Source organism: Stylophora pistillata, chromosome 5, assembly GCF_964205215.1.
Source record: "Stylophora pistillata chromosome 5, jaStyPist1.2, whole genome shotgun sequence".
NCBI lineage: Eukaryota > Metazoa > Cnidaria > Anthozoa > Scleractinia > Pocilloporidae > Stylophora > Stylophora pistillata.
The window spans coordinates 37,771,324-37,796,100 of NC_142523.1; the positions used below are offsets into that span (position 1 = coordinate 37,771,324).

The window sequence follows — 24,777 nt, forward strand, 5'->3', positions numbered from 1 at the left end:
AAGGTCAAATATTAAAAAGAGATAAGAGAAGCCCCAATACGAAATAGACCATGATAACTAATCACGGCCGGCAGGCTTTCGCGGCTAACGATACCATTTTTAACATAACAGCCCCCATTTTTTTACATTAGTTAGACGCTTTTCATCTTATTTTCTAACCTGAACAATCCGGCCAGCGGTCACTGGGATACCATATGCCTGAAGAGTACGCACAAACCCATACACTAGCCCGAGGCTTTTGGGGAAAGTCCCAACGGTCTTTGCACATAGGAGAACACATACGTCCGAACATCCATTTGTCACAAGCCTTGGCTCCGTTTTGGGGTGGTGTCATACCCGAACAACTTTGCGCTGAGTAAAACAAGAAGACTTCAGGTACAATCTGAAATTTCATTTTACAGCAAATAGCAGTCTGACTCGTTAAATCTTAAAACGATGCTTTTTAGTATCATCACCAAGATGGCAACTGAAGTTTTTCAACGTAGTTGAAGGCGACCTCATTAGATGGAATTAGGCACGTTTTAACCGCTTCTACCGCTACTACTGCGACTTCCTCTGCTACTACCAATACTACTTCTACTTCTACTACACGAGCAAGTATCTGTTTACTTTTACTGGCTTTTTGTACATGTACAAGTTGCTCGTGAATTTACACTTAGTTTGAAATCTAACGCCTAAGATTTGGAGCTCGTTAACTTATGGAATGGCATGTTCTATTGCCAACTCATCATAAAAATCTTTCTTTACGAAAGGTTTGTCACAATGTCGATGAATGCATTAGCTACTTACGTTTTACAGTTATATTAAACTGACAGAGTGCCGGTTTGTTATTCGGGTTGTTGTCTCGGGCTGTACAGCTAACATTCCAGGTTCCCCAGTAAAACTCGGTACCACTTTGGTGGTTGCATTTGATGGTCGGCGGATGATTACTATTGTCTTTAAATTGTGGTTCGTTCCATATCACCACCTCTTTAATCTCTTTGGTGATAATAATTTGATCCTTAGGACAGTAAACAACTTCAGGACTTAATTCATCTGTCATGAAGAGACAGATACAGGTCAATTCCAGATTATCAATATGATTCATTGAATGAGATATATTGAGCACAAAAACAATTAAAAATGTTAAAGAAACATTGTACGAGTCATGGCATAACCGGCTTTTTTTACTCACCTTCCAGACGCTGATTTTTTTAGAATTTTTAATTATTCTATTTTTTTTACGATAACATTAGACTCCAAAAGAAAACGGCGAGATGTTGTTCTCTATAGCTTTCTTTGATTCATTTCCGCAAAAAAACTTAAAACGGGAAAAATGCTTTCCACCGAGTTTTGATAAATTACAAACTCTTGATCATTTTACATATCTCGACTGTTTATGGCCTCTTCTTCACCTCTTTTTATCGGTATAATAGTTACCTACTACTATGACTTTAAAAGAGCACTGTTTCTTGTTCCCACTTCCATCCACTGCAGTGTAGACAACGAAAGTGGTTTCATTAAATCTATGAGGTGGGCGAATTCCTGGTGGGTTAACTGTAACATTTGGCATCAAGTTGCTGTTGTCCCATGCAACCGGCTCGGTCCAATTGACCATTACAGTAGAGTTAACACCTAGACTCACGCTGATGTCTGAAGGACAGCTGAGGAATATGGGTGAAGTAACATCTGTGGATACATAGCAATATATAAGTGACTACCCAAATATGCCGATAAGAGTTTAGATACAAACGAAAATCCACTAATACAGCTTGAGCTTAAGAATCACACCAACCATAGCGATGCTGTTTTATAGTTTTGGCGCCAGAGCGTTGTCCTAGGGAGTCTGGGGACCAACCCCTCTTTTTATTTAAAGTCGCGAAAAATCCAATATTCAAAATAACGGTCAGCCAGAGATCACGAAAAGATCTAAAAGATGTATGGAATGCCTACGAATTGTAAGTTAAAATTTCGTTAAACTCTCAAATGTTATTCAATATTTAAAAAAAATCTGTATTTGTTTTTTAGTTTGACTTGCTTCCTCTAGCAACCAGTACAAAAATAAATGGCCACCATACATCAGAAACCTTCAAAGCTACAGTAACGCTTCAAAACGAAAGCACGAATCACCATTGAAATGAAAACTGATTTAAGTTTATACTTTTAAGGGCAAATGTGAAAACCTCACGCTTCCTCTAGCCTCTAGGCTACAATAATGATTAAACTATGCAGGCGTAGCGCTACTTTTGGACAGTTCTAATCTAAAAAAACTGACACGAGGCTGTTGTACAAGTATACTTTACTAAAAAATGGAGACTGACCGTATGAAACTCCCAGAAATAACATACAATTAACTTTTGATTGACTGACCAAGACATTTTAAGAGATAGGATCGAGTCCCATTCCATCTCCCATCTAGTCCACACCGTATCTGATTGACACCTCCGTTGCTTTGGTAACCATGCTTGCACTCAAAAAAGCACGTGGTTCCGCTGACAGGAAATGACGTGCACATGTGTGGATATAAAAAGCCATGTTGTGGTGTACTTAGGGAGGAACACGAACGCGCTAAAAAGGTCACAAAAGAATTCAGTTAACCTGCGGTTAAGCACTTTATAGGTACTGAAAATCTTCCTTTTCAAAAGGAAGTAAGCAATGGCGTTGACTCATTTACTAGTGGGACCTTTGCTATCCTCAATTGACGATGAAAGTCGACATAAACTCTAATGAACAGTAGCATTAACAACCAAAACAACAACATTAAAAAAATAATGACAAACCAATCATTTAAAGTTGACAAATAGTTCCGTTATTTTTTTTTTTTACTTTAAACCATCAATGGCTTTTAAAGGGGTAAATAAACCTTAGGTGGTTGTGTCAAGAAAGTTAAGCAAAGAAAAATACCGTCCCCATGTTTTGAATGGCCAAATGACCAAGAGAGCCTTTGATAACTCGATTGTTTCAAAAGTCAGAACGTTTGCATTAAAAGCATTTCGGAAGGGATAGGGGCTTAAAGTAATAAAGAACAATTAGCATTATTCGTTTGTATATTTTTTTGAATGAATGAATTACTTATTTATATTGTGCCCTTTCTATACAATATTCAAAGGCGCAGTAACCCCCATCAATTTGATAGACACTACACAAAGATAGAATACAACACCGTGCACTACGTGCCCTACTCTTTTCGAAAAGTGTGTGGGTTCTTTAACGTCCCACAATTTTTCTTTTTTTTTACATACAAGGGCTTGCGAGACGGGACCTCCATTTATCGTCCCTATTCGAGAAGACTAGAAAGTCTAACCATTTGCAGTTATCATTACAAAGGCAGCACTTTCTTTTCGGTTATTTAAAGACCATGAGTGTTGGTACGGCCGGATTTTAAAACACAACTTCCCGCACAACAGTCCGGCGCTCTACCAATTGTGCTAACTGGGAGGCGGTTTATTTTTTTCATACACTTACCTCTACAAATTGGAGAAGGTTTGTCCCAGTACCCAATGATGTGTCCAGGTTTGTTCAGGCACGTGACATTCCCTGATCCAAGTAACTGATAGCCATCATTGCAGCTAATTCTGCATGTGGATCCGTAAGTGCTGACGCAGTCTCCCATGAAAAAGCCGTTTAATGGAGGAAGCAAAGTTTGGCATCGTAGAACTAGGGAAAGTGTCAAGTTATTAATACACGTAAAGTAGCAAACTGATGAAAGGTACATTGTCCATGTAGATTCGTTTATTTATCTCCTCTGGTATTTAAACACTGTATATGAGATAGTTTTTCTGTACCAAATGATGTTTTAATATATGCATGTTTTCGTCTTGCTGCTTGGAACGCTTCATTGACGGAAAAGTAAAACCCACTTCCCTCCACCCCTCTCGTGGAGGCGAATTATAAAAGTCACCTGGGGATCGGGATTTCATCGCCCAAAATACGAAGTGAGCTGTTATTACATATGAAGTCTATTTTTTTGCCTTAACCTAGTCATGTATACCTTATTTTAGGTTCGTCTTTGGTTGCGTTCTAGAAAAATCCTTGATATGAATCAGAGAAAAAATAGCGAAACGGATACAGTGATTAAAATCTCTAAGCTTCACACGTCTAAACTTCATGAATTTGTTAAAATGTTTAACATGATTAGAAACTAAGAAATCCCTTGATGAAATTGCGTTGCCCTCGTCCTCGGGGTTAAGATAACTCTCTCTATTTACTCACCTTCGACAGTTATAAAAAATGTGCAGATCTTGTAATTTCCTGCTTGATCAGTGGCGTTGTAAAAAACCTGGTGCTTCCCTCTGTAATATATACCCGTCACACCGACGGATATTACATTTGGTGCTTCACCGGAGTTGTCACTGGCAATAACAGGAGGCCAGGTAATGTTGGTATAATTTCTTGCCCAGTCCGCGTACTTCCTGATATTTCTGGGGCATGTCAAACCAAAGGAAGGGCTTTCAACATCTGGGATATGAGTAACACAAAATATGTTACAGTTGAAACAGGTTATTCCAATATCGAGATTATAATTTGTCACCCTTCCTTTTACACAGGGTAACACTGATAGAATTTAGGTCGTGTGGCCTATGAACTAAACTCACCTTAAACCTATACCTGTACCTCACCACAACCCTTAGTTCAAACGCAAAATCAGATTTTCCTTTCTTTGCTATTTAAGATGCGTCCATCTCCTTCGGTTTTGTTGTTTTTTAAAGAAACGGACGTGCGAATGATGTGTGTGCCTGAATGTAGACTATCAAGTGAAAGTGCTTCGCGCGCATAAACAAGAAGATGTTTGACAATTCACTACGTATTTAGCAGTTAGAGAGAAAAAAGAAGAAAAAATGAAAAGGAACCTTTACAAAGAGTTGTAGCGTTCCTTGACCACTCTCCTTTTCTAAGGCAAGACACTACCGGCCATCCACTCAGTCTGTATCCTTTCTGGCAAGTGAAATGACATGACGTATCATATTGCGGAAAAGCTTTACAGGAACTTGGGTTCACGTCACCATCTTTCGGAGCTTGCAAGGGTTTACATTGAACAACTACAACAATAATTTGCCAGACATTAAAGTCTTTAAATCAAAATTTAAGTTATCAGTAGAATAGTAGAGAAGGAACATTGGTCTAAAACATGCCGGTCTGTGGATCGAGAGCTTCAGCTTTGCACGGTAGTCGAGTTCAATTTGTTTGATTATTGGACAAGACACTTTAACTCTCGCAGTGGCTATTTTCACTCAAGAGTATGAAAAAGTAAAAAAGTACGAATTGTCAGAAAAAGCTTCCGTCCAGGTGAGCGAAATGACTCATTCTTGCTTCAAGCTACGAATCTCGGGATAAGTCCCCGACGGAATTGGTAGGCCTCTCCACTTAAAGTGCTACTGAAACGAAATTTTCGTATCTGAAATATTTGCTCTAACCTGTAGTTTTGAATATGTTGATCATCATGAGATAATTTGCTTTGGCCAAAAAGAAGCGAAAGATATCTTTTTTAACCGTTCAAATCAAAAATTTTACACAAAACCATGTCCGGGCCCTGGTACCGAGCGAAATGGATTGATGACGTCACTTGTTGTGTTCCTCCGATAGCGTGGTTTTCTTTCACTCATTGTTTGTTTGTATTCGTGGGCGAAGGAGATGGCAGATATTGAAGTTTTGTCAAGTGAATCTTCTTCTGAACGAAGCGAAGTTGTCTCCGGTAGCGAAGACGAAGATGGTGGTGTAAAATGGGGTTGACAGGCCTACACGACTCCCAAGCGTGTGTTTAGAGTAGCCCATCAAAGTTTAGCCCTCACGAGTATGATTTTTGGATAGTTCGCTCAGTAGTGGTTGCGTTTCTATTAAATGCCAGTTTTTCATGAGAATTTGCTTTATGTGTGGCACTGAGTACGCACATCAGGGATTGCGCCTTTTTCGAATCGTCCGCCTTTGTAGATGTACAGCTATTTTTTTGACTGTCTCGATCGTTAAGTTGTCTTGATTGCTTTCGGCTTGCGTCACGCGCGCTGATTCGATCGTACTACAGTTCTTAGTGTTCACTGTTCCAGCCGTTTTGGTTCGTTTTCTTTTCTTTATTTCGGTATTAAAACGACCGATTTCACGTTCATAGAAGCACATGATCGCCTTTACTGTTTCTTGCTCCGCGTTGTTAAGGATTTGCTTTATCTCATTTTTGAAATCCTCGTCTGCTCTTATTTTGGCCCTCGTCCTATATTTAGGGACTCTGGCCATGTTCTGCGAGGCATTTGGTACAGAGGGATTTGGGTTCTGTCCTGGTGTACCGGTTCACAAGGGAATTACCATTGTTCTTTCTTTGTTTAGGAGTCACTGGTTAGCTGTTGTGTATTGTTCTTTCTTTGTTTAGGAGTCATTGGTTAGCTGTTGTGTATTGTTCTTTCTTTGTTTAGGAGTCATTGGTTAGCTGATGTGTATTGTTCGGTCTTTTGTATCGGCTCTTGTGAACCGGTACACGAGGACAGAACCGGGATTTGTTCGTTATCCTCAGCCTTGCTGAGTAGGTCATCTTCAGTGGCGGTGTCGTATGAGGCTTCCATGTTTCCTTCATTCTCTGAATGCCAGTGCTTTGGCTCGGGGCGTTTAGTAGCCCATCTACAGTTATAATGTGTTTCGACATTTTCTTTAGATGGTCAAGCAAGACCACGGTTTCGATCCTAATCTTGTGGATCTCGTCAGTTTCCGATTAACTAAATAGACTGGTAGAGATTCGTTCTCGGTATCAGTCGGGAATTTTGCTCCCTATCCGGGCGAACCTCCCGCAAATAGCCAAGATGCCGATGTGGCCGCCGATTAATAAGACGAGGATGGCATTTTGCCCGAAATCCTCTTTATCGGCCTCCCAACATACAAGCCACACTCCATGCTTTTACCCTTCTTTCACAGAAGTACTCAACCAGTGACGTCACAGGGCTGTTTTGGCCGCGCCAAGATGGCCGCCAGTTTTGATCTCAGCCGGTCAACTTCGAATGGTTAAAAATGTACTTTCCGCTATGCGTTGGCCCAAAAAAAGTACACAGCGTTTGCAAATAACGTTCAAACTCTATTATATTGCAAAAATCTCGATATGAAAATTACGTTTCAGTAGCACTTTAAGAACAAGATTACACTTTTTAGGCTTTCGTTTGGTTAGATTCAGTTGTCTTGTTATGGCTAGAGTTTCATTTGGTACTAAATCTTACTTTCCAGATGTATATATCTCCACAATCAGCGTCAAAATTAGCTGAAACATGTTTAAAGACATCTATTTATGCGAAGAATGACAGTCCTGTTTCTTCCACACTCCAAATCATTAATAGATCCTCCTCCCCATTCAATGTTAGCTATACGATTCAATGTTGGCTCAAAGTTCATAGAATCAGGATACAACATGTTTTTATTGAGGGGAGGAGGAGAAATGATTAACTTAACTAGGGCAAAAGGGATACTGTTGAAGTAATAAGGTGTCGTAAAGATTAACGTGTCAATAATTGTAATGCCGATTAGGTTCAAACCTATCGGTGGTTTTGTTCAGTGTCGCTTCTATTTTGTTCGTATTTCAATCAAAATCCAGTTCTCTTGAAAATGAGAGCTAGAGATGAGGTTCTTCACCGCTACAAATTTTTATGATTAATTCATAAATTTAAAGGAGAAGGGGGATCTTCTCAGATTATAAAAACACTTGTTCTAAATACCAAATCACAGCTCCTCCAGTGGTTCTTTACCTTGACAGTATGGCGCCTCTCCAGACCAGGTGCCATTGGCTTGACATGTTCTCTCGCTTGATCCATTTATCATCTGGCTTCCAACGTCACAATAGAAAAGACATTTGTCTCCGAACAAATTATGGAGAGAGCCAGCTCCGCATCCAGACAGTAGACTATGTGGTGGAGGGACTAAACGTGGACACTGGACCACTAACACAAAATTTTATATGAGAAAGACTGATGCAAATTTTAGCAATAGTATTAAACTGTGAAGGAAAAAAAGTCCTAAGTTCTATATAGGAGCAGAGTTGATAACTCTTGAAACTCCCGAGTCGTTAACCTTGAAAGCAAGTTTACCAAAGAGCAACAATAATACAATGCCCCATCTTAGGAATTGAAATTATACCCATCAAAACAAGGAAGTAATTTAATTAGGGAGAGCAGTTAGAGACCTGGATTTATAATTCGGTCGTCTCATTTTCAATTTTTAGATTTATCATCAGTTTAGCCTTTTTCAATGGAGTACAAGAAGGACAGCAATGGTGTACAGGAAACAAATGACTACTACATTCTTCGAGATAGTAGAAATTAAATTCACAGTTTGTGATCTTATTATCGTATCAATATATTTTTCACTGTATCCATAGACATTCTATTATGAAATTAGGACACTTTGAAGTAAAATTTAAAGTATTACACTTTGCATAATGCAGAAAAATTATTATTTTCTATTTCGGAGACAGAATAGATCGTCTCTGTTGTAAGTAGATTCTATAAAAGTTTTTATGTTTTTTTTTAACAAATACGAACTTTTGCATATTCTTTTCATAAGCGTAAATGTTAATTTTACGTACATTCACAGCTTGTCTTGCTTCCCGTCCAAAAGCTTGTAGAAGTTTTTGAATCTTTCTGACAAACTCGGAGGGCAGAACCTGTCAAAGTGCGTCCAGCATGACACGTGAAGGTACATTCAGATCCATACTGATTGTCTTTGTTGCACTGTAAGGTACCTCCGGTCGGGGCATATAATCTAGGCACACAGCGAATGACTATAATGGAATTTAATAAAAAGGTATATATTACATGCTGCTTTAAATAATTTTACAAATAAAAGAGCATAAATGCTAAGTCTGCATATGGAGGTAAGACACATTTACTAGGGGCACCGGCCAACTGTCAGGGTATAGCATAACATGTAGCATATAGTTTTGTCCAAAATTATATCACACACTATCTGTATTAAGGAATTAAACCTACACCTCACAGTAAGGGTGCTGTGTAGCACCCACTGGCCTAATTGTCAGTGTATTGGTCGAGAGGTCGAAGTCAATGTGTTGTGTTCTTGGGAAAAATACTTTACTCTCGCATTTCCTCTCTCTACCCAGGTGTAGGAATGGGTACCAGCCAAACCAACCGTCAAGGAAGCCTGATCAACTCCTTGAATCCTTGGAGGTTACCTTGCAGTGGACTAGCACCAGCTCAAAGAGGAGTAGTAATACCCCTAATCGGAAACCGGCAAAAGCTCCGGCTGGATGGGCCACTAGGCTCGATTACAGACTGTAACAGGCGATAGAGAACACGATTTTACTCATTAACATGCATAAAGTATGTTTAGGTTAGTTCTTTAATGTTATATACCTGAAACAAAGACCTTAAACCTGCATTCAGCCACGTTTCCTGATTTGTCAGAAGCCAAGTACCGGATTATGTGTTCCCCAGCGGAAAATGATTCTCCAGGTTTCTTTCCAAAGTGTTTAATATTAGGTACAGAGCCTGAGTTGTCTGTAGCTATTGGAGGAGACCATGTGACTTGGGTAGACGTAGTACCTCTATCAGCATATTTTTCAATATTTGACGGACAGTTGAAAAACTCTGGTTCCCTGATATCTGTGCAAGAATTAAATTATAACTTTCAGTGAAACTAATCGGTAGGTCAGGTAATCATGAAAAGACGGAAAACGCGTGCACTGTAAGTACCTCCCGTTGTCCCATACAAAGCCTTAGAAAACTTTGCTAAGGCTCAGTGTGGGACAACGGTACTTACAGTACACGCACTTTCCGTCCTGTCATGGTTTTAACAGTAATGGAAAAAATGCCTTAGCCTTTAAATTTCTGCTTGCCAGGGGTCATACTAAAAGGTGTGCGCAAAAAGAAAAACAAGAGCCCCCTGGGTTAAGTAACCTTGTTTATTTGTATTTTTGGGTTGAGAGAAAGTATAAAAACGAGGTAAACGTTAGAAGAACGCAAGTTTCAATTTCAAAACTTTTACAATAATGCTGTCCAAAAGTAAGTTATATACAACTGCGATTAAATTCTATATACTGTCCTCCCACTACAAGCATGTAACTGGCCGACTTCATGTTCATAAACTTTAGCAAGTATGACAAATTTTGCGCAAATTCTAACCTCTGCATGATGGATTTCCTTGTGGAAACCAGGTCTTGAATTGACCACAAGTTTTTATTCCAGGCCCATACTGTTGATATCCATGCTTACAGGTGAAACGACACTCCTGAAGGTAAAGTATGGCAGCACTTGCATTGGTGCAGAGTGTCGGGCTGGTATCCAGTCCCTCTGACGTAATAGCAAAATGGGGACAGGTAAGAACTGTAATTGAACGGAACGAAAAGCTATGGGCCATGGCGTTTTCTTGGTAAAAGATAAAGAGTTTAGGATGACTCAAAAAGACTGTACCTCACAAATAATGAAGACTGTAACACCATACTAATTATTTCTATACCACTGATTAATATATTTCTGTTATATCTTAACATACCGACAGTTGTCTAAATGGTTATAGGTTCAACATGACTGTGCATCTTAGGCCATGCATAGGTATTTGTAGGTACAATGAAGAAATTAAAATTCCATTTATGGCACAGATTAAGACGACAAATATACAACCTTTCATATTACTACACCAAATGAATAAGAGCCTTGCAGCTCTGTGTGGGAAAAACTGCTAGTTCAAAGAAGCGAAAGCAGTCCGGGTGTAAATAGTTTTATAAATTGAGAAACACTTGTTAGTTACCCTGACACCTAAGTTGAGCCCCACTCCACTGTGAAGTCTCCAGACAGGTTCGACGCCATGATCCTCCCACAGCCTCGTATCCCAATTTGCAAGAGAAAAAGCATGAGGTACCATAGAAGGCACTTGGACCAGTACAGTCATACCCTGTTTGTATTGTATTCTCAGGAGTGTTTAGGGTAGGACAGCGAATGGCTGAAACATCGCAAACGTAAGATCAAAAATCAACAAATATCAATATTTTGTATATATAAAGACGAGATAAAACGGTGTACGCAAACAATGGATTCCCAACATTAGACTCTAAAAACTACAAACTAAAAACTATTTACATTGGTTGCGCTTGTAAAAATTACCAGCTTGTATCAGTTGCATATGCAAAACGGTTTAAATTACAAATAAACTACAAATAAATTGTACCTGTACTCGGATTTTTTTAATATATATATATATATATATATATATATATATATTTAGTATAATTTCAGAGCTGAGCAAAGAGTTTCCAGCAATCTGATTGATCGAGCGGTTCCTTACATGACGCTCTATAAACCGCTCCACGCGGTTTATATAAAATTTAAAAATAAAATGTTAATAAATGTTACTAAACTGTTATGATTTTAGAATTTTCTCTGTTGTTCAGCTCTGAAGTTATTCTAAAACAATTATTCGCCTCTGTTTCGGTGAATATTGTCCAATAATCCCCTCGACTTTTATATATATATAAATGTAAAAAACCTTATCCTTGAATCGGAGAGTGCTCTACAATCATATGGAGTTTTGTAAACAATTATTTAGGAAAATAAAAATTAAAACTTGGTACTATAGATCTGTTTCGAAAGGCTTAAAAGTCCTCTCTCGTCAGGTGGATAAGACACTAGTTGACTAACTATCCTTTTAAGTAGGTGGTTTGACTTATCTTTGTCTTATCCACCTGACGAACTCAACTAAATATTTGATAAGGCTGCTCAGACCACCTACTTAAAAGGATCGTTAGTCGACTAGTGTCTTATCCACCTGACGAGAGAGGACTTTTAATCCTTTCGAAACAGATCTGTACCACCAAGTTTTAATTTTTATTTTCCTAAACAATTGTATATATATATATATAGACAATTACATAGGAAAATAAAAATTGAAACCTCGCACTAAAACTTCGCACTACAGATCTGTTTCGAAAGTGTTAAAAGTCCTCTCTCATCAGGTGCATAAGATACTAGTTGACTAACGATCCTTTTTTAAGTAGGTGGTTTGAGTATGCCTTATCAAGTATTTAGTTGAGTGCCGGCACGCACTCGCCAGTTCGTTCCTTTTGTTTAGGGTGCCCGCCCTATTAAAATTAAAATTAAAATTAATCAATTAAAATTTGAAACTACAACTAAAGACCAGAGGAGTACAGAAGGGAGAAGAAGACACCGAAACATAACTTGGTATAACCCACCTTTTAGTAAGAACGTTGCTACTAACGTGGGAAAACAATTTTTAGGCATCGTAAAATAATCCTTTTCCCGAGGGCACCCGCTAAGAAAATGTTTTAATAGGAACACTTTGAAAGTAAGCTATTCATGAATTCCAAATTTAGAAAGAAAAATCGACGCCCACAACAAGTCCTCCCTCGCAAATAATTCTCAATCACAAGAAAATTCATGCAATTGTAGAGACAAACACTCTCGCCCGCTACGTTGCAATTGCCTAATTCAAAATTTGGTCTACCAGGCCACAGTTAAAAGTCCCTTGGAGTCCCAAACGTACGTCGGCCTTAGTGCGAACCAATTTAAAACAAGATTTAGAAATCATACAGCTTCATTTAGACATGAGAACAAAAGGAACGCAACAGAGTTGAGTATATATATCTGGTCCCTAAAGGATGCTGAAACGGAGTTTTCCGTGACCTGGAAAATAATAGCTCGCGCCAGGCCGTACTCAAATACTACAAAAAGATATAAACTTTGCATAGCTGAAAAATTCTTTATCATATGCAGAACAGGGGCGGGCACCCTAAACAGAAGGAACAAACTGGCGAGTGCGTGCCGGCACTCAGCTAAATATTTGATAAGGCATGTTCAAACCACTCACTTAAAAAAAGGATCGTTAGTCAACTAGTATCTTATGCACCTGACGAGAGAGGACTTTTAACCCTTTCGAAACAGATCTGTAGTACGAAGTTTTAGTGCGAAGTTTTAATTTTTATTTTCCGATATAATTGTTTACAAAGCTCCATGATTGTAGAGCACTCTCCGATTCAAGGATGAGGTTTTTTACGTTTATATATATATATATATATATATATATATATATATAGGAAGTCTGCAAGTCGATTTTCGCGTGGAACAGTGCTCAATACGTTGAAGCAGAGCAGTTTAAATATTGTGAGAGGAAAAAAGGACGTAACTACATTTCCCGACAAGCCTGTTTCGTGAATCGCTTCACTCTTCAGGGGTTTATATATATATATATATATATATATATATATATATATATATAACCAAAATAGCGGAATGAGATCATCTACTAAAAAGTGCTCCATAGCAGGGCTAGAGCTGTGGATAATTATACTTCGAGATCTAGGCTACTTGAACTTTTACTGCAACTCTTAGTTTCATGCCTCTTGCGAAGCAACCGTCAGGCAACTGCCAGGCAACTATAACTGCCAGGCGATATATATATAGAGCTATATCTAACTGCAGACAGTACTGTTTCGCCCTTCTGGGCATCATCAGTGCAGTGCTAATGCTAGGATGGAGGAGAACCAAAATGGTCACCCCAAACGATCCAACCTTTGTGGTATCGTCTAAGCCATGCCAGAGTGCTCAAACTAGAGTACACTAGCGAGCATGCGCAATTGCAGAGCAATGACTCATCCTAGTTAGAGTGCTCAATTTGGACATGAAAGCAAAGCTTTGTATGCCAAAGAGCTATATCTAACTGCAGACAGTACTGTTTCGGCCTTCTGGGCCTCATCAGTGCAGTTTTTTTTATGTTTAAGGTGGACGGCCGGGCCCCCGATGAAGGGCGTGTGCAATGCCCGCCGACCAACAGGACTAATCCCACCCATGGCTTGCGTGCAATGCCTTAGGGTTAGGGTCCACCAGAAACGAGGGTCACCAGACGCCAAACTCGCTGGGGAATCGAACCCCACCTCACAGAAACAAAAATTGGGTACACAGAACTAAAACGAACAAGGACAAACAGACCAGTGCAGTACACCAACAAAGGAGACCAGCACATGGACAAAAAAACAAATACTCACGAAAGGCTACTGTGCAGTGCACCAACAAAGGAGACCCAGCACAAGCAGCGGACAGACACACTTACAAAGTAGACAGAACGAACGATACTAGCCCAGTGCAGTGCACCAACGAAGGAGACCCAGCACATGGGTTACGAAACAGATACTAACAATTAGGCTACTGTGCAGTACACCAATGAAGGAGACCCAGCACAAGCAGCACAAAGACACGCTCACTCAAGCAAAAGATCACACGTCACTCAAGCAAAAGAAGAACGAGGCTACTGTGCAGTACACCAATAAAGGAGACCCAGCACGAGCCTAACCGAGACACACTCATTCGAGCAAAAAAGGAAACTAAATAACTACGGGGAGCAGGACTAAATGGAAAAGACAAGGGAGTCGTTTACCACTGAAGCTATGATGCCACGGGCGCCCCACTGACGATGGAAGACGCGACGACGCCTGTCAGACTTGCACCGCCTGAAGGAAATTGGTAAATAAAACTTCAGGCGGGCCTTGACAGAAGCAATCACCGCCACAGCGCCAGGACGAACGTTACGGAAACGGAAATCGTTCCTACTCCGCCAAATACAAAACTTAGAAACATTGAGCAGATAGACAAAGACACGCGGGACAGAAACCAGTTCACTAGAGTTGAAACCAAAGAGGACATGACGTAAAGAGATGGCAGGACACATAGGAGAGAAGGAAAACAGCAAGGACTGGACCCAGGCGAGAACACTCTGAGCAAGTGGACAGTAGAAGAACAAATGCTTGAGTGACTCGACCGTGGGTCCACAAAAACACGAGAGAGGAACAGATAAACCAAAAGAGGAGAGACGCCGGGCGGTGTACAGGACGCCGTGCGCAATCTTCCAATTTAGGTCGATGACACGACGGTCAAGATAAAAGAAGGATAGGGCACGCCACGTGGCAGGCCAGTCAAGGTTGGGATAGATGAATAGAAACTTAAGGACACAATAAGGCTGGACCATGTTCTCAGAGAGAAGATATAGGTAGCAAGACTTGGTAGACATAGTAAGAACGGGAGAACAAACAAGAGGGCATGAAGAGCCGAGGGTCACCAGACACCAAACTCGCTGGGGAATCGAACCCCACCTCAACAAAAATTAACACACTCACACCAAAAATTGAACACACACACTCGATAACTTAAATAACTTAAACTACTTTTTAGTTTTCATTTTTAGGTTTTAAATTTTTAAACTAATATTAAACTATTTCTTCGGAGTGTACTTTAGCACATGTCTAGGAGGACCATTTTGCGGGTTGAGAACAAAGGCAATTGAACCAGGAGGAACTTGAAGGTGTGATGTTAACCGTAGGAGGTCTACTCTATCACCTGAAAGGCCAGGAGGTGTGGATAGCAATTCGAGAATTTCACTTCTGGACTTGGAAGAAATGACCGACGTAACGGAGGGTGGCACGGTTATCTTATTAGCGACTGGTACGGAAATCGACTGGGTTGTATCCGTTGTAGCAGGCTTCTTTACAGTTCCTTTTGAAACCGGAGAAGTCTGGGGAGCAGCGCGTTTACGGGAGACATTGTCTGATGGTACTTCGTCAACCGATGTGCAGGTTGGAAAACGGTCCTCGCTGGCCTCAAGGTTATAATCGCACTCTTCAGACTCAGCAACAACGTCATTAGGGACGGGAGCAATTGTCTCAGCTGTCACATCATTTTCTTGAGCTACAGACGAGGGTATGTCCATCTCTACTGATGTGTCTACAGCAGGTTGAGCACCCACGGTCGTCTGACAGTTCCTAGCTAGATGTCCACCTTGACGGCATCGGAATCGGGATCGGCATCGGCATCGGGAATCCCTCTGTCTTACCCCACGAGACAAAGGAATTGCATCGGTTAGCCATTCATTAACGCTAACAAGCATATTGGCCCCAGTATATAAAGTGTTGATCCAAAAGCAAAAAGACGGGCCAAAACCAAAACGGGGTAAGAGGCTTTGCAGAAAGGTGCGATTAACGCGATCGAAGGCTTTCTCTTGATCTAAACTGAGCAAAATGCTGGTTTCATTCGTGCGGTCGATGTAATCTAAGATATCTCTAAGTAAATGTAAGTTTGAAGTAATTTTGCTTCCGGGCACAGAGAAAGTTTGATCAGCGTGAACGATATTTTGCAGAACTTCAGAGAGTCGATAAGAGAGAACTTTTGAGCATTACTTAAAATCAACATTTAAGAGGGAAGTCGGACGCCAATTTTTCAGATTCTTACGATCTTCTTTCTTAAAAATAACGCGTGTGTTGCTCATCTTGATGAATTTAATCACTTTCACCAGAGTGTGGTGAGGGTCGCACAACAGAGCGAGGCTCCAAATTAAGTGCGCCCAATATCCCGCCCATCCCACCCCAGGGGAAGACATCCATCACACAGTAATCTCGTGTGTGGGAGATAACGTCTCCTACCCCAACCCTGCAGGAGACGGGACCTCCATTTATTCGTCCCTATCCGAGAAGACTAGAATATCTAACCATTTCTTGATGTTATAGAAAGATAGTAAATTATTCTCAATTATTTTAAGACCGTGTTGGTCCGGCCGGGACTCGAACCCTCGACCTCCCGCACAACGGTCCAGCGCTCTATCCATTGAGCTAACCGGGAGGCGGTAGAATCACACATCTCTCCGGTTTGGTCGCATGCATTTAAAGTGCACCTAAACCCAAAAAATTTTTCTCGCTTAACGAAATAAGCGTATTTTTTGGAGTATTTCTGTGCAAACATTTTTTTATTTGCTCAAATCCTCAATTGTCTGTGCCCAGTCAAAATACGGAAAATCGGCCACCATCTTGCCCCACGGCCGAGTTTAAAGAGGAATGGCTCTAGCGGGTAATGTGACGTCAAATCGAGGACACGAAAGTCTACATTTCACACATTTCTACGACACATTCTACGTCTACATTCTACGTCTACATTCTACGTCTACATTCTACGTCTACATTCTACGTCTACATTCTACGTCTACATTCTACGACACTAAGTGTGTCGTAGGAGGATGTAGCAACGTGCGATATTTGCAAGAGGGTATCACGCTTCATACATTCCTCATACAACACACCTGGTCGGCATATTTCGGACAATATCGACCACAACCTTCCCAAACAAGTGAAAATGTGTGAAAAGCAGACTTTCGTGTTCTCGATTTGACGTCACATTATCCGCTAGAGTCATTCCTCTTTAAACTCGGTCGTGGGGCAAGATGGCGGCCGATTTTCCGTATTTTGACTAGGCACAGAAAATTTAAGATTTAAGCAAATTAAAAAATTTTTGCACAGAAATACTCCAAAAAATAAGCTTATTTCGTTAAGCGAAAAAAAATTTTTGGGTTTAGGTGCACTTTAAGACTCCACATAAATGCGAAGCTAAACGATCCCAAAATCTAGCGTAGAATTCAACCGAAAGGCCATCAGGGCCAGGCGATTTATTCCTATTCATATTTTTCATAGCGAGAGTAAGTTCGTCAAGCGTGATCTCGCCTTCACAAGATGACGCCTGATCAAAAGTTAATTTCCGTGATAGAGAAGATAAAAGATCTTCTTGAGGAGCAGCATCTATCGATTCTTCGAAAAAGAACTGAGTGTAGAAATCGATATGAGCTTTTTCAATCTCCTCTTGGGAGGAGACTTCGATACCGGTAGAATCATAAACCGAAGAGATGTGGGATCGTTGAGCTTTAATTCTTTGTAAATTAAAAAAGTACCGACTGGGGCGTTCGCCTTCCTCTAGCCATTCTGCTCTACTACGAATAATGATTCCTTCGACTTGTTTAGTTCGAAGGGCTTTCAAACGACATTCGGTGTCAGAAATTAAAGGGATAACGGAATTGTCTCCGTCAACTAAACGTTGACGAAGACGGATCAATTTGATCGTCAAAATCACCTGGTCTCTTGGCAATTGTCTCCGCTTTTTACGGGAAAAGGAGATCGTTTCTTCTTTAATTGACTGTTTTAAAAACTCCCACCAATCTTGGAGACACGGAAAACAAGATAAAAAACGTACATGATCATCGATTAGTTTCTCTTAGTAGCGCAAAAATCCTTATCGTTCAAAAGAGAGTTGTTAAAACACCAAACGCCTGGACACGTTTTATAGCGGTGGGAATATCAAAGGTAAGAAAAACAAAATCGTGGTCTGACATCGAACAAGGGCGAATGTCACACTTAACGCTGGGTGATAATAAATCTTTCGAACTTAAAAACTTGTCAAATCTACTCCCAATTGACCGTGTGGAATTAAACCACGTAAATTCTCTTGATCTTGGATGCAAATTTCGCCAAACATCTGAAAGAACGAAATCACTTTTTAAAGATTCGTAGTCTTTGTGTATAGAGATATTCCCACCAAATTTATCAAGAGCGTTGTCGTAACAATCAAAATCTCCTCCGATGATAGTCGCAGAGGAGGGAATGAAAAATTCATGAATCGAGACAAAAAAACTTTTCCGTTCGGTAGGATTGATAGGAGCGTAGATATAGACTAGATTAATATCAAAGTCGTTGCACCTGACCATAACACTGACAATACGACCTTGTGAGTCCTTCTTCCAAGATACGATTTCGTTTGAGCATTTCGAAGAAATCAAGGTGACGACACCACCCTGTTTCCCGGAGGCAGGGGACCAAAAACAACGGCTCAGCCATCTACGGGATAGAGATTTGATAGTAGATTCAGAATGAATTAATGTTTCTTGTACAAAACAGACATCACAGTTAGACTTCTCGATCAAATCAAACAAGAAATTGTAGGTAAGGGGGTTTGCTAGCCCCCTTGCATTAATAGTTAAGAGTTTGAAGGAACTTGGAAAAAAGACTCACTTAAAAAAAATGAAAACTTACTTGGACGTTTTAGAGTGTCTATTTTTTCCTTTTTTCTATTCCGTGGGGGTAGTTTCCTTTCGACTTGGAGATACATCGGATGATTTTCTTTTGAGATGGTGAGTGGTTTCCATATCATTTTCGGTTTCAGGGGTATACAATGGATGAGACGAGGCTGTGGTAGGAACAGGTATCGATGAGCGTGGCTTTCCAGTGGTGAGCGTAGGTGTAGTAGGTTTACGAGTACAGGCAAGGGACAGATCAGGCAAGCGAGCAGGTGTGCGACGGGATGACGGCTTGGTGGGTTAGGATGACAGTTGAGAAGATTGTTCAGAGAGATTGTGCGAGGGCAGTTCGGGTTGAGAGTGTTGCTGTTCAGGTTGAGAATGTTGCTCAGACTGTTCAGGTTGAGAGGGTGGCTGAGTCTCGTTGAAATCGTCGGGCAGTGGAGAGGAAGGAGGATCTTGCGTGCAGATGTCGGCGGATGGTGAAGGATTTTGCGTACAATTTCCGTCGGTAGATGGTGGAGGATTTTGCATACAATTTTCTTTGATGGGTGATTTTGGCGGCAGGAGAGCAGAAGCGAGAGGGAGGTTTTCGTTTATTTCTTCGTCACTATTTACATCTTGGTTTTCGTCAGTGTGAGTGCCATGAATTGTTGGGAACACCCAGGAGTATTCGCAGTTCACGCCAAAGTGACCTTCCTGCTTACAAATACAGCACAATAAGAGGCGTGAGCGATCACGGGCTTCGTGGCCCACACCTTCGCAATTGAAGCAAATTTTGTTTGTGCAAGCGTTGCTGAAATGGTCTGGACGATTGCATTTTCGGCAGGTTCTGACCGCTGTATTTAATAAAAATCTGGTACTTCCCAAAACGAAGAAAGCTGGGGATGAACTTAATGATACGGACTCTGTAATGTCGGAGACCATTATAAATGTTGGGCGCGTACGAGTGTTTTCCTCGGCGATAATGAATGACTTCACAATAGGGCGTAAGGCGTTTAATTATTGCAAGTTCAGACAGTTCGAAAGAAGCGTCGTAGATAGTTAGGAAAGTGAGTGGTTTGTCGATGTCTTGAAGGGCGAAAGGTTCGGAATCAATGTTGAGAGAATTTAGGCGTAGGAACTGTTCTTTGGCGGCAATAGATTTCAAGGTGACCACAGCTTCACCGTTGAGTTTGCGTTGTAAACACTGAATGTCGGTCGGAGAGACATTACACTCGGCAAAAGCATCAAATACAGCACTGGCGCTTGTATTCTTGTTTGGCATAAAGAAGGCAGATTTCTCGCCCTTGAGGCATGCTGTTTTCGGGAAATCGTATTTGTGGCGGTCTTGTTTCACTTTTAATATCAGAAGTGCGAGCAGCTCTTGAAGCGTACGAGTCGCCATTAACGGGTGAGCGGTCTTGAACATTTTCGTTACCAGTCCTTAACATTTCTTCCAGTCCATCCACATTCATTGTTAAATCCATTATCATACACAAAGTAAATGTAGAAGAGAGGGCCCAGAGGGAAAACTAACCTGAAAAATCTCGGATTCCGTATATTACGCTTTGACTAGGCAGTAGCGACAAAAGCACGAGAAGCTCTTTACTCTTTCGGCCTTCTAGGCCTCGTCGGTGCAGTGCTGATGTTAGGATGGGGGAGAACCGATATGGCTACCCCGAACGATCCCACATTTGTGGTATCGTCTAAGCCATGCCAGAGTGCTCAAACTAGGAAAGCCTAGTGAGATATGCGCAATGCTAGTGGCAATGACTCACCCCACAGTGCTCAATTTGGACATGAAAGCAGAGCTTTTTATGCCAAAGAGCTACAAACACACACACACACACACACACACACACACACACATATATATATATATATATATATATATATATATATATATATATATATAGATATAGCTCTTTGGCATACAAAGCTTTGCTTTCATGTCCAAATTGAGCACTCTAACTAGGATGAGTCATTGCTCTGCAATTGCGCATGCTCGCTAGTGTACTCTAGTTTGAGCACTCTGGCATGGCTTAGACGATACCACAAAGGTTGGATCGTTTGGGGTGACCATATTGGTTCTCCTCCATCCTAGCATTAGCACTGCACTGATGAGGCCCAGAAGGCCGAAACAGTACTGTCTGCAGTTAGATATAGCTCTTTGGCATACAAAGCTTTGCTTTCATGTCCAAATTGAGCACTCTAACTAGGATGAGTCATTGCTCTGCAATTGCGCATGCTCGCTAGTGTACTCTAGTTTGAGCACTCTGGCATGGCTTAGACGATACCACAAAGGTTGGATCGTTTGGGGTGACCATATTGGTTCTCCTCCATCCTAGCATTAGCACTGCACTGATAAGGCCCAGAAGGCCGAAACAGTACTGTCTGCAGTTAGTTATATATATATATATATATATATATCTGTGTGTGTGTGTGTGTGTGTGTGTGTGTGTGTGTGGTGTGTGTGTGTGTGTGTGTGTGTGTGTGTGTATTTGATTTACAAAGTATGTTGATCAATGGACTAATATCCGGCTGTAGGCAAATTTATATATAGCTAACTAGTTTTAAAGGAAGGGCTGGAATACCTTTGCAGTAAGTTCTGCTCCCTGTCCAGTATACTGCATTAATATCTGCTTTCTTGTTACATGTCCTCTCAATTGATCCCCTCAGTTCATACCCCTTGTTACAACTGAAGCGGCAAACTCTTCCATGTACATTTCCACATGCTTCATTCTCAAACCTTCCATTGGCAGGGGGGAAGAGAACAGCACATCGAAGCACTGGAATTCAAAAGCATTTGAGTCAATTTGATTTAATTAACAATGTTTTTACCCCTGTTTTTGAAGGGTAAAGGAGAACTGAAAATGTTCAACAGGATTAAAAAAAAAAATGTATGTTACAAATAATGTTGTCAAAATTATTCAGGATTGTTATATACCAAGTACAGTAACCCTGAAGTGACAAAATCTTGTATTTCCTGACGGATCTGTTGCGGTATAAGTCAAAGTATGACCTCCTTCAGAAAACAGATATGGAGATACAACATTCGGAGTCACTGTGACAGAGGCTTGATCGTTATCTGTAGCTCTGACTGGTCCCCAGCGTACTGTGGCTGACGTTTGTCCTACATCGGCCAAAACATTGATGTTAGCTGGACAGGTTTGACCAAAGGAAGGGGCTTGGATATCTAAAATAAAATAAAAATGAAATACTAAGCTTGGATTCTTCAACCATGGAGACTAAAGTATATCTAGAAATCAGACTATATCATGATTTAAGAGCTTAACAATAAATTAGAGGCTCTAAGTGCTTCAATTAAAAATCCAAGAAATTATATGCTAATCTGTCTGTATATGATTGATTGCAGAACACAGAGTTAATGTATTTCACCTTAACTGCATTATTTGGAGAGGCTAAATAACTCAAAGGAAACAACCACGTTTTAATAACATCTAAATAGCTTGACCCTTGAACTCTGCACGTTTTAAAAAAATGAAATTACAATATATTTCCCAGCAAGAGTGTAACTGTTGGAATATTTTTACGCAGTCTCAAGATCAAAAGAGCTAATTGTATTGTAGGTTTTAGAACGGGCTGTACATATCCAACTCTTCAAATATCTCCAGCAAAACAAGATTTTGAGCCCTTATCAGTGCGGGTTTCGGAAGTATCACTCGACAGAATTCGCTGCTCTTAGTTTTTCTGATAATATTCCAAGGAACATGGATCAAGGTCAATTAACTGGTGCCGTGTTTATTGACCTTCGCAAAGCTTTTGACACTGTGAATCATGCGGTACATCTGGACAAGCTTTCCAATTTGGGGATTTTGGATAAAGAGCATGGCTGGTTTACGGATTACCTGTCGAACCGCACCCAAGTTGTATAGTTTCAAGGGGTGACTTCTACTTCAGAAGCCGTCTCTACTGGTGTGCCTCAGGGTTCTATTCTCGAGCCACTATTGTTTATTCTACACATTAATGATTTACAGGAAGTAGTGTCCGATTGCAATATTCTGATGTACGCCGATGACACTGTTCTATACTGTTCATCCTCTCAAGCCTCTATCATTCAAGACAAGCTGAATGCTGAACTGTCTAAAATTGATGACTGGCTTTCTTTTAATAGTCTGTTTGTTAATGTAACAAAAACTGAAGCTATGCTTTTCGGAACCGCCCCTAGATTATCTGCTGTTAACTCCTTTTCTATTACTTTAAATAACAATGTAATTAAGCGGGTTTTTCATTTCACTTATCTAGGTATAGTTTTTGATGACCGCCTTAGCTGGAATGAGCAAATAAAGCAACTAATTTCGAAGGCGGGAAAACGCATAGGAATGCTCGGCAGGCTTCGTAGAAGCCTTACTAGAGAGAGTGCAAATGTAGTGTATTGTAGTCTAATTAGGCCAATTTTAGAATACCGTGTATGTGTGTGGGGCTGTTGCGGGGAAGGTCGCAAACAAGACCTTGAAGCCCTCCAAAACCGGGCTGCTAGGATAGTGGCTAGAACTGTGCGCAGCAAGCAGGCAATGGACGTTCTGAAATGGCCCACGTTGGAGGAGCGCCGACGTAAATCTGTCTTTAAACTCGTTAAGAAATGCCTGCAAGGTCAATGTCCCCAGTATTTTAAACAATATTTTAAACGTAATAATACAATCCATGCGCGTGCTACTAGACAAAGCAACCTCTTACATCCGCCTGCTGTGAGAACTGAGATTGCAAAAAGATCCTTCTATTATTATGGTTGCACTCTTTTTAACGAATTATCTTAATGATATTTCGTGTTATACATCTTTTAATCTTTTACTTGTAAATAGTTCTTTATTTATATTATTACCTGTTTTAGTGTAATGTTTTAATGTTGTTGCTCATGGCTCCCATTGATAACAGACAGCTTTTTGCGTCTGAAGGGGCTACCCTGAGCCTTATAAATTAATAAAGGTTTTCACTTCTTGTATAGGAAGCCAACGAGCATGTAATATGCGCGATGTAATGTGATGCGTGATGTGTGATGTAATACCCTCGAGACCTGCATTCATACAGCATGCGTTTAATTATTTAGTTAGTTCTCTTAGGTCCGTGAATAAAACCGATTTTATTTTAACCGCTGTGTACTACACTAATCTCAGCAAAACCTGAGGTGGGTTTCTCCTTAATAAACAGGTCCAATGCATGTTAATGTTGCTACAAAGAGCCAAAATATTTACAGCCTTACAAATGTGTGTCTAAACATGTTTCAAATAGCTAACGATAGTCCAGGAACTGGTAAATGTGACTTTCCCACATACATGTATTTAGGCCATTGATTTTCTTTTTTTGTCTTAAAAGAAAAATTGAATAATTCGGTCAATAATCATGAATACAATGCAACGTAAGGGAAAATAACCACAAACAAGCTATTGATAACGCGAGTGAAATTGTTAAGTTTCTCAAGAGACTGTGGTGCTGCATCAATAGGGGTATAAGAATATAATTTGGTCTTATCACCTGAGTTGATAAATAAATCTAAATTAGCCACCAGAAAGAGTTTAAAAAAACTGAAGTTACGTCATTTGCTCTAACGAAAAGCTGACGTTCGAGATTTCGGCTTTAGAAATTCTTTACGGTGGCCAGTTAACATTATCAACTACGCCAATACACGAGATAATATCGATAGAATGAGGCGTCTGAAGCCGTAGCAAAAAATTCCCAACAACAATGTACTTTTTAAGCACCTTTGCAGTGCACGATGGATCCAGTCCACCGTCCGTCGTCACATGTGACCTCATGTCGTCCTACGGCCTGGTAGCCTAGGTCGCATTTGTAAAAACACTTCTGGCCATGTAAGGGTTTTACCTTGCACTCCTGAGGGGTTACATCTCCCCTATCTGGCTTATTCAAGGGTGAGCATTCTTTTACTAAAGGAAAGAAAATCATTTCATAGCCAACACTCGAGCTTTGCATATTAGATACATCTAGGGTATGAACAATAATGATGAAAATAATAACAAATAAGTAATAATA

At 40.4% G+C, this 24,777-nt stretch overlaps 1 protein-coding gene across 1 annotated transcript in view; it reads right to left on the bottom strand.

Moving 5' to 3' along the window:
- Positions 1 to 24,777, bottom strand: part of LOC111333369 (sushi, von Willebrand factor type A, EGF and pentraxin domain-containing protein 1) — a 31,340-nt gene that overhangs the window by 2,902 nt on the left and 3,661 nt on the right. Inside the window, exons 4-18 of the mRNA XM_088759851.1 lie at positions 24,489 to 24,671; positions 21,716 to 21,964; positions 21,363 to 21,557; positions 10,705 to 10,896; positions 10,080 to 10,280; positions 9,312 to 9,560; positions 8,528 to 8,722; positions 7,692 to 7,883; positions 4,830 to 5,018; positions 4,192 to 4,437; positions 3,445 to 3,636; positions 2,350 to 2,547; positions 1,420 to 1,668; positions 790 to 1,035; positions 160 to 351 (exon numbers count right to left, since the gene is read on the bottom strand). Of these exons, the coding sequence (XP_088615977.1) occupies positions 160 to 351; positions 790 to 1,035; positions 1,420 to 1,668; positions 2,350 to 2,547; positions 3,445 to 3,636; positions 4,192 to 4,437; positions 4,830 to 5,018; positions 7,692 to 7,883; positions 8,528 to 8,722; positions 9,312 to 9,560; positions 10,080 to 10,280; positions 10,705 to 10,896; positions 21,363 to 21,557; positions 21,716 to 21,964; positions 24,489 to 24,671 (3,168 nt within the window). The remainder of the gene's footprint in view (positions 1 to 159; positions 352 to 789; positions 1,036 to 1,419; positions 1,669 to 2,349; positions 2,548 to 3,444; positions 3,637 to 4,191; positions 4,438 to 4,829; positions 5,019 to 7,691; positions 7,884 to 8,527; positions 8,723 to 9,311; positions 9,561 to 10,079; positions 10,281 to 10,704; positions 10,897 to 21,362; positions 21,558 to 21,715; positions 21,965 to 24,488; positions 24,672 to 24,777) is intronic.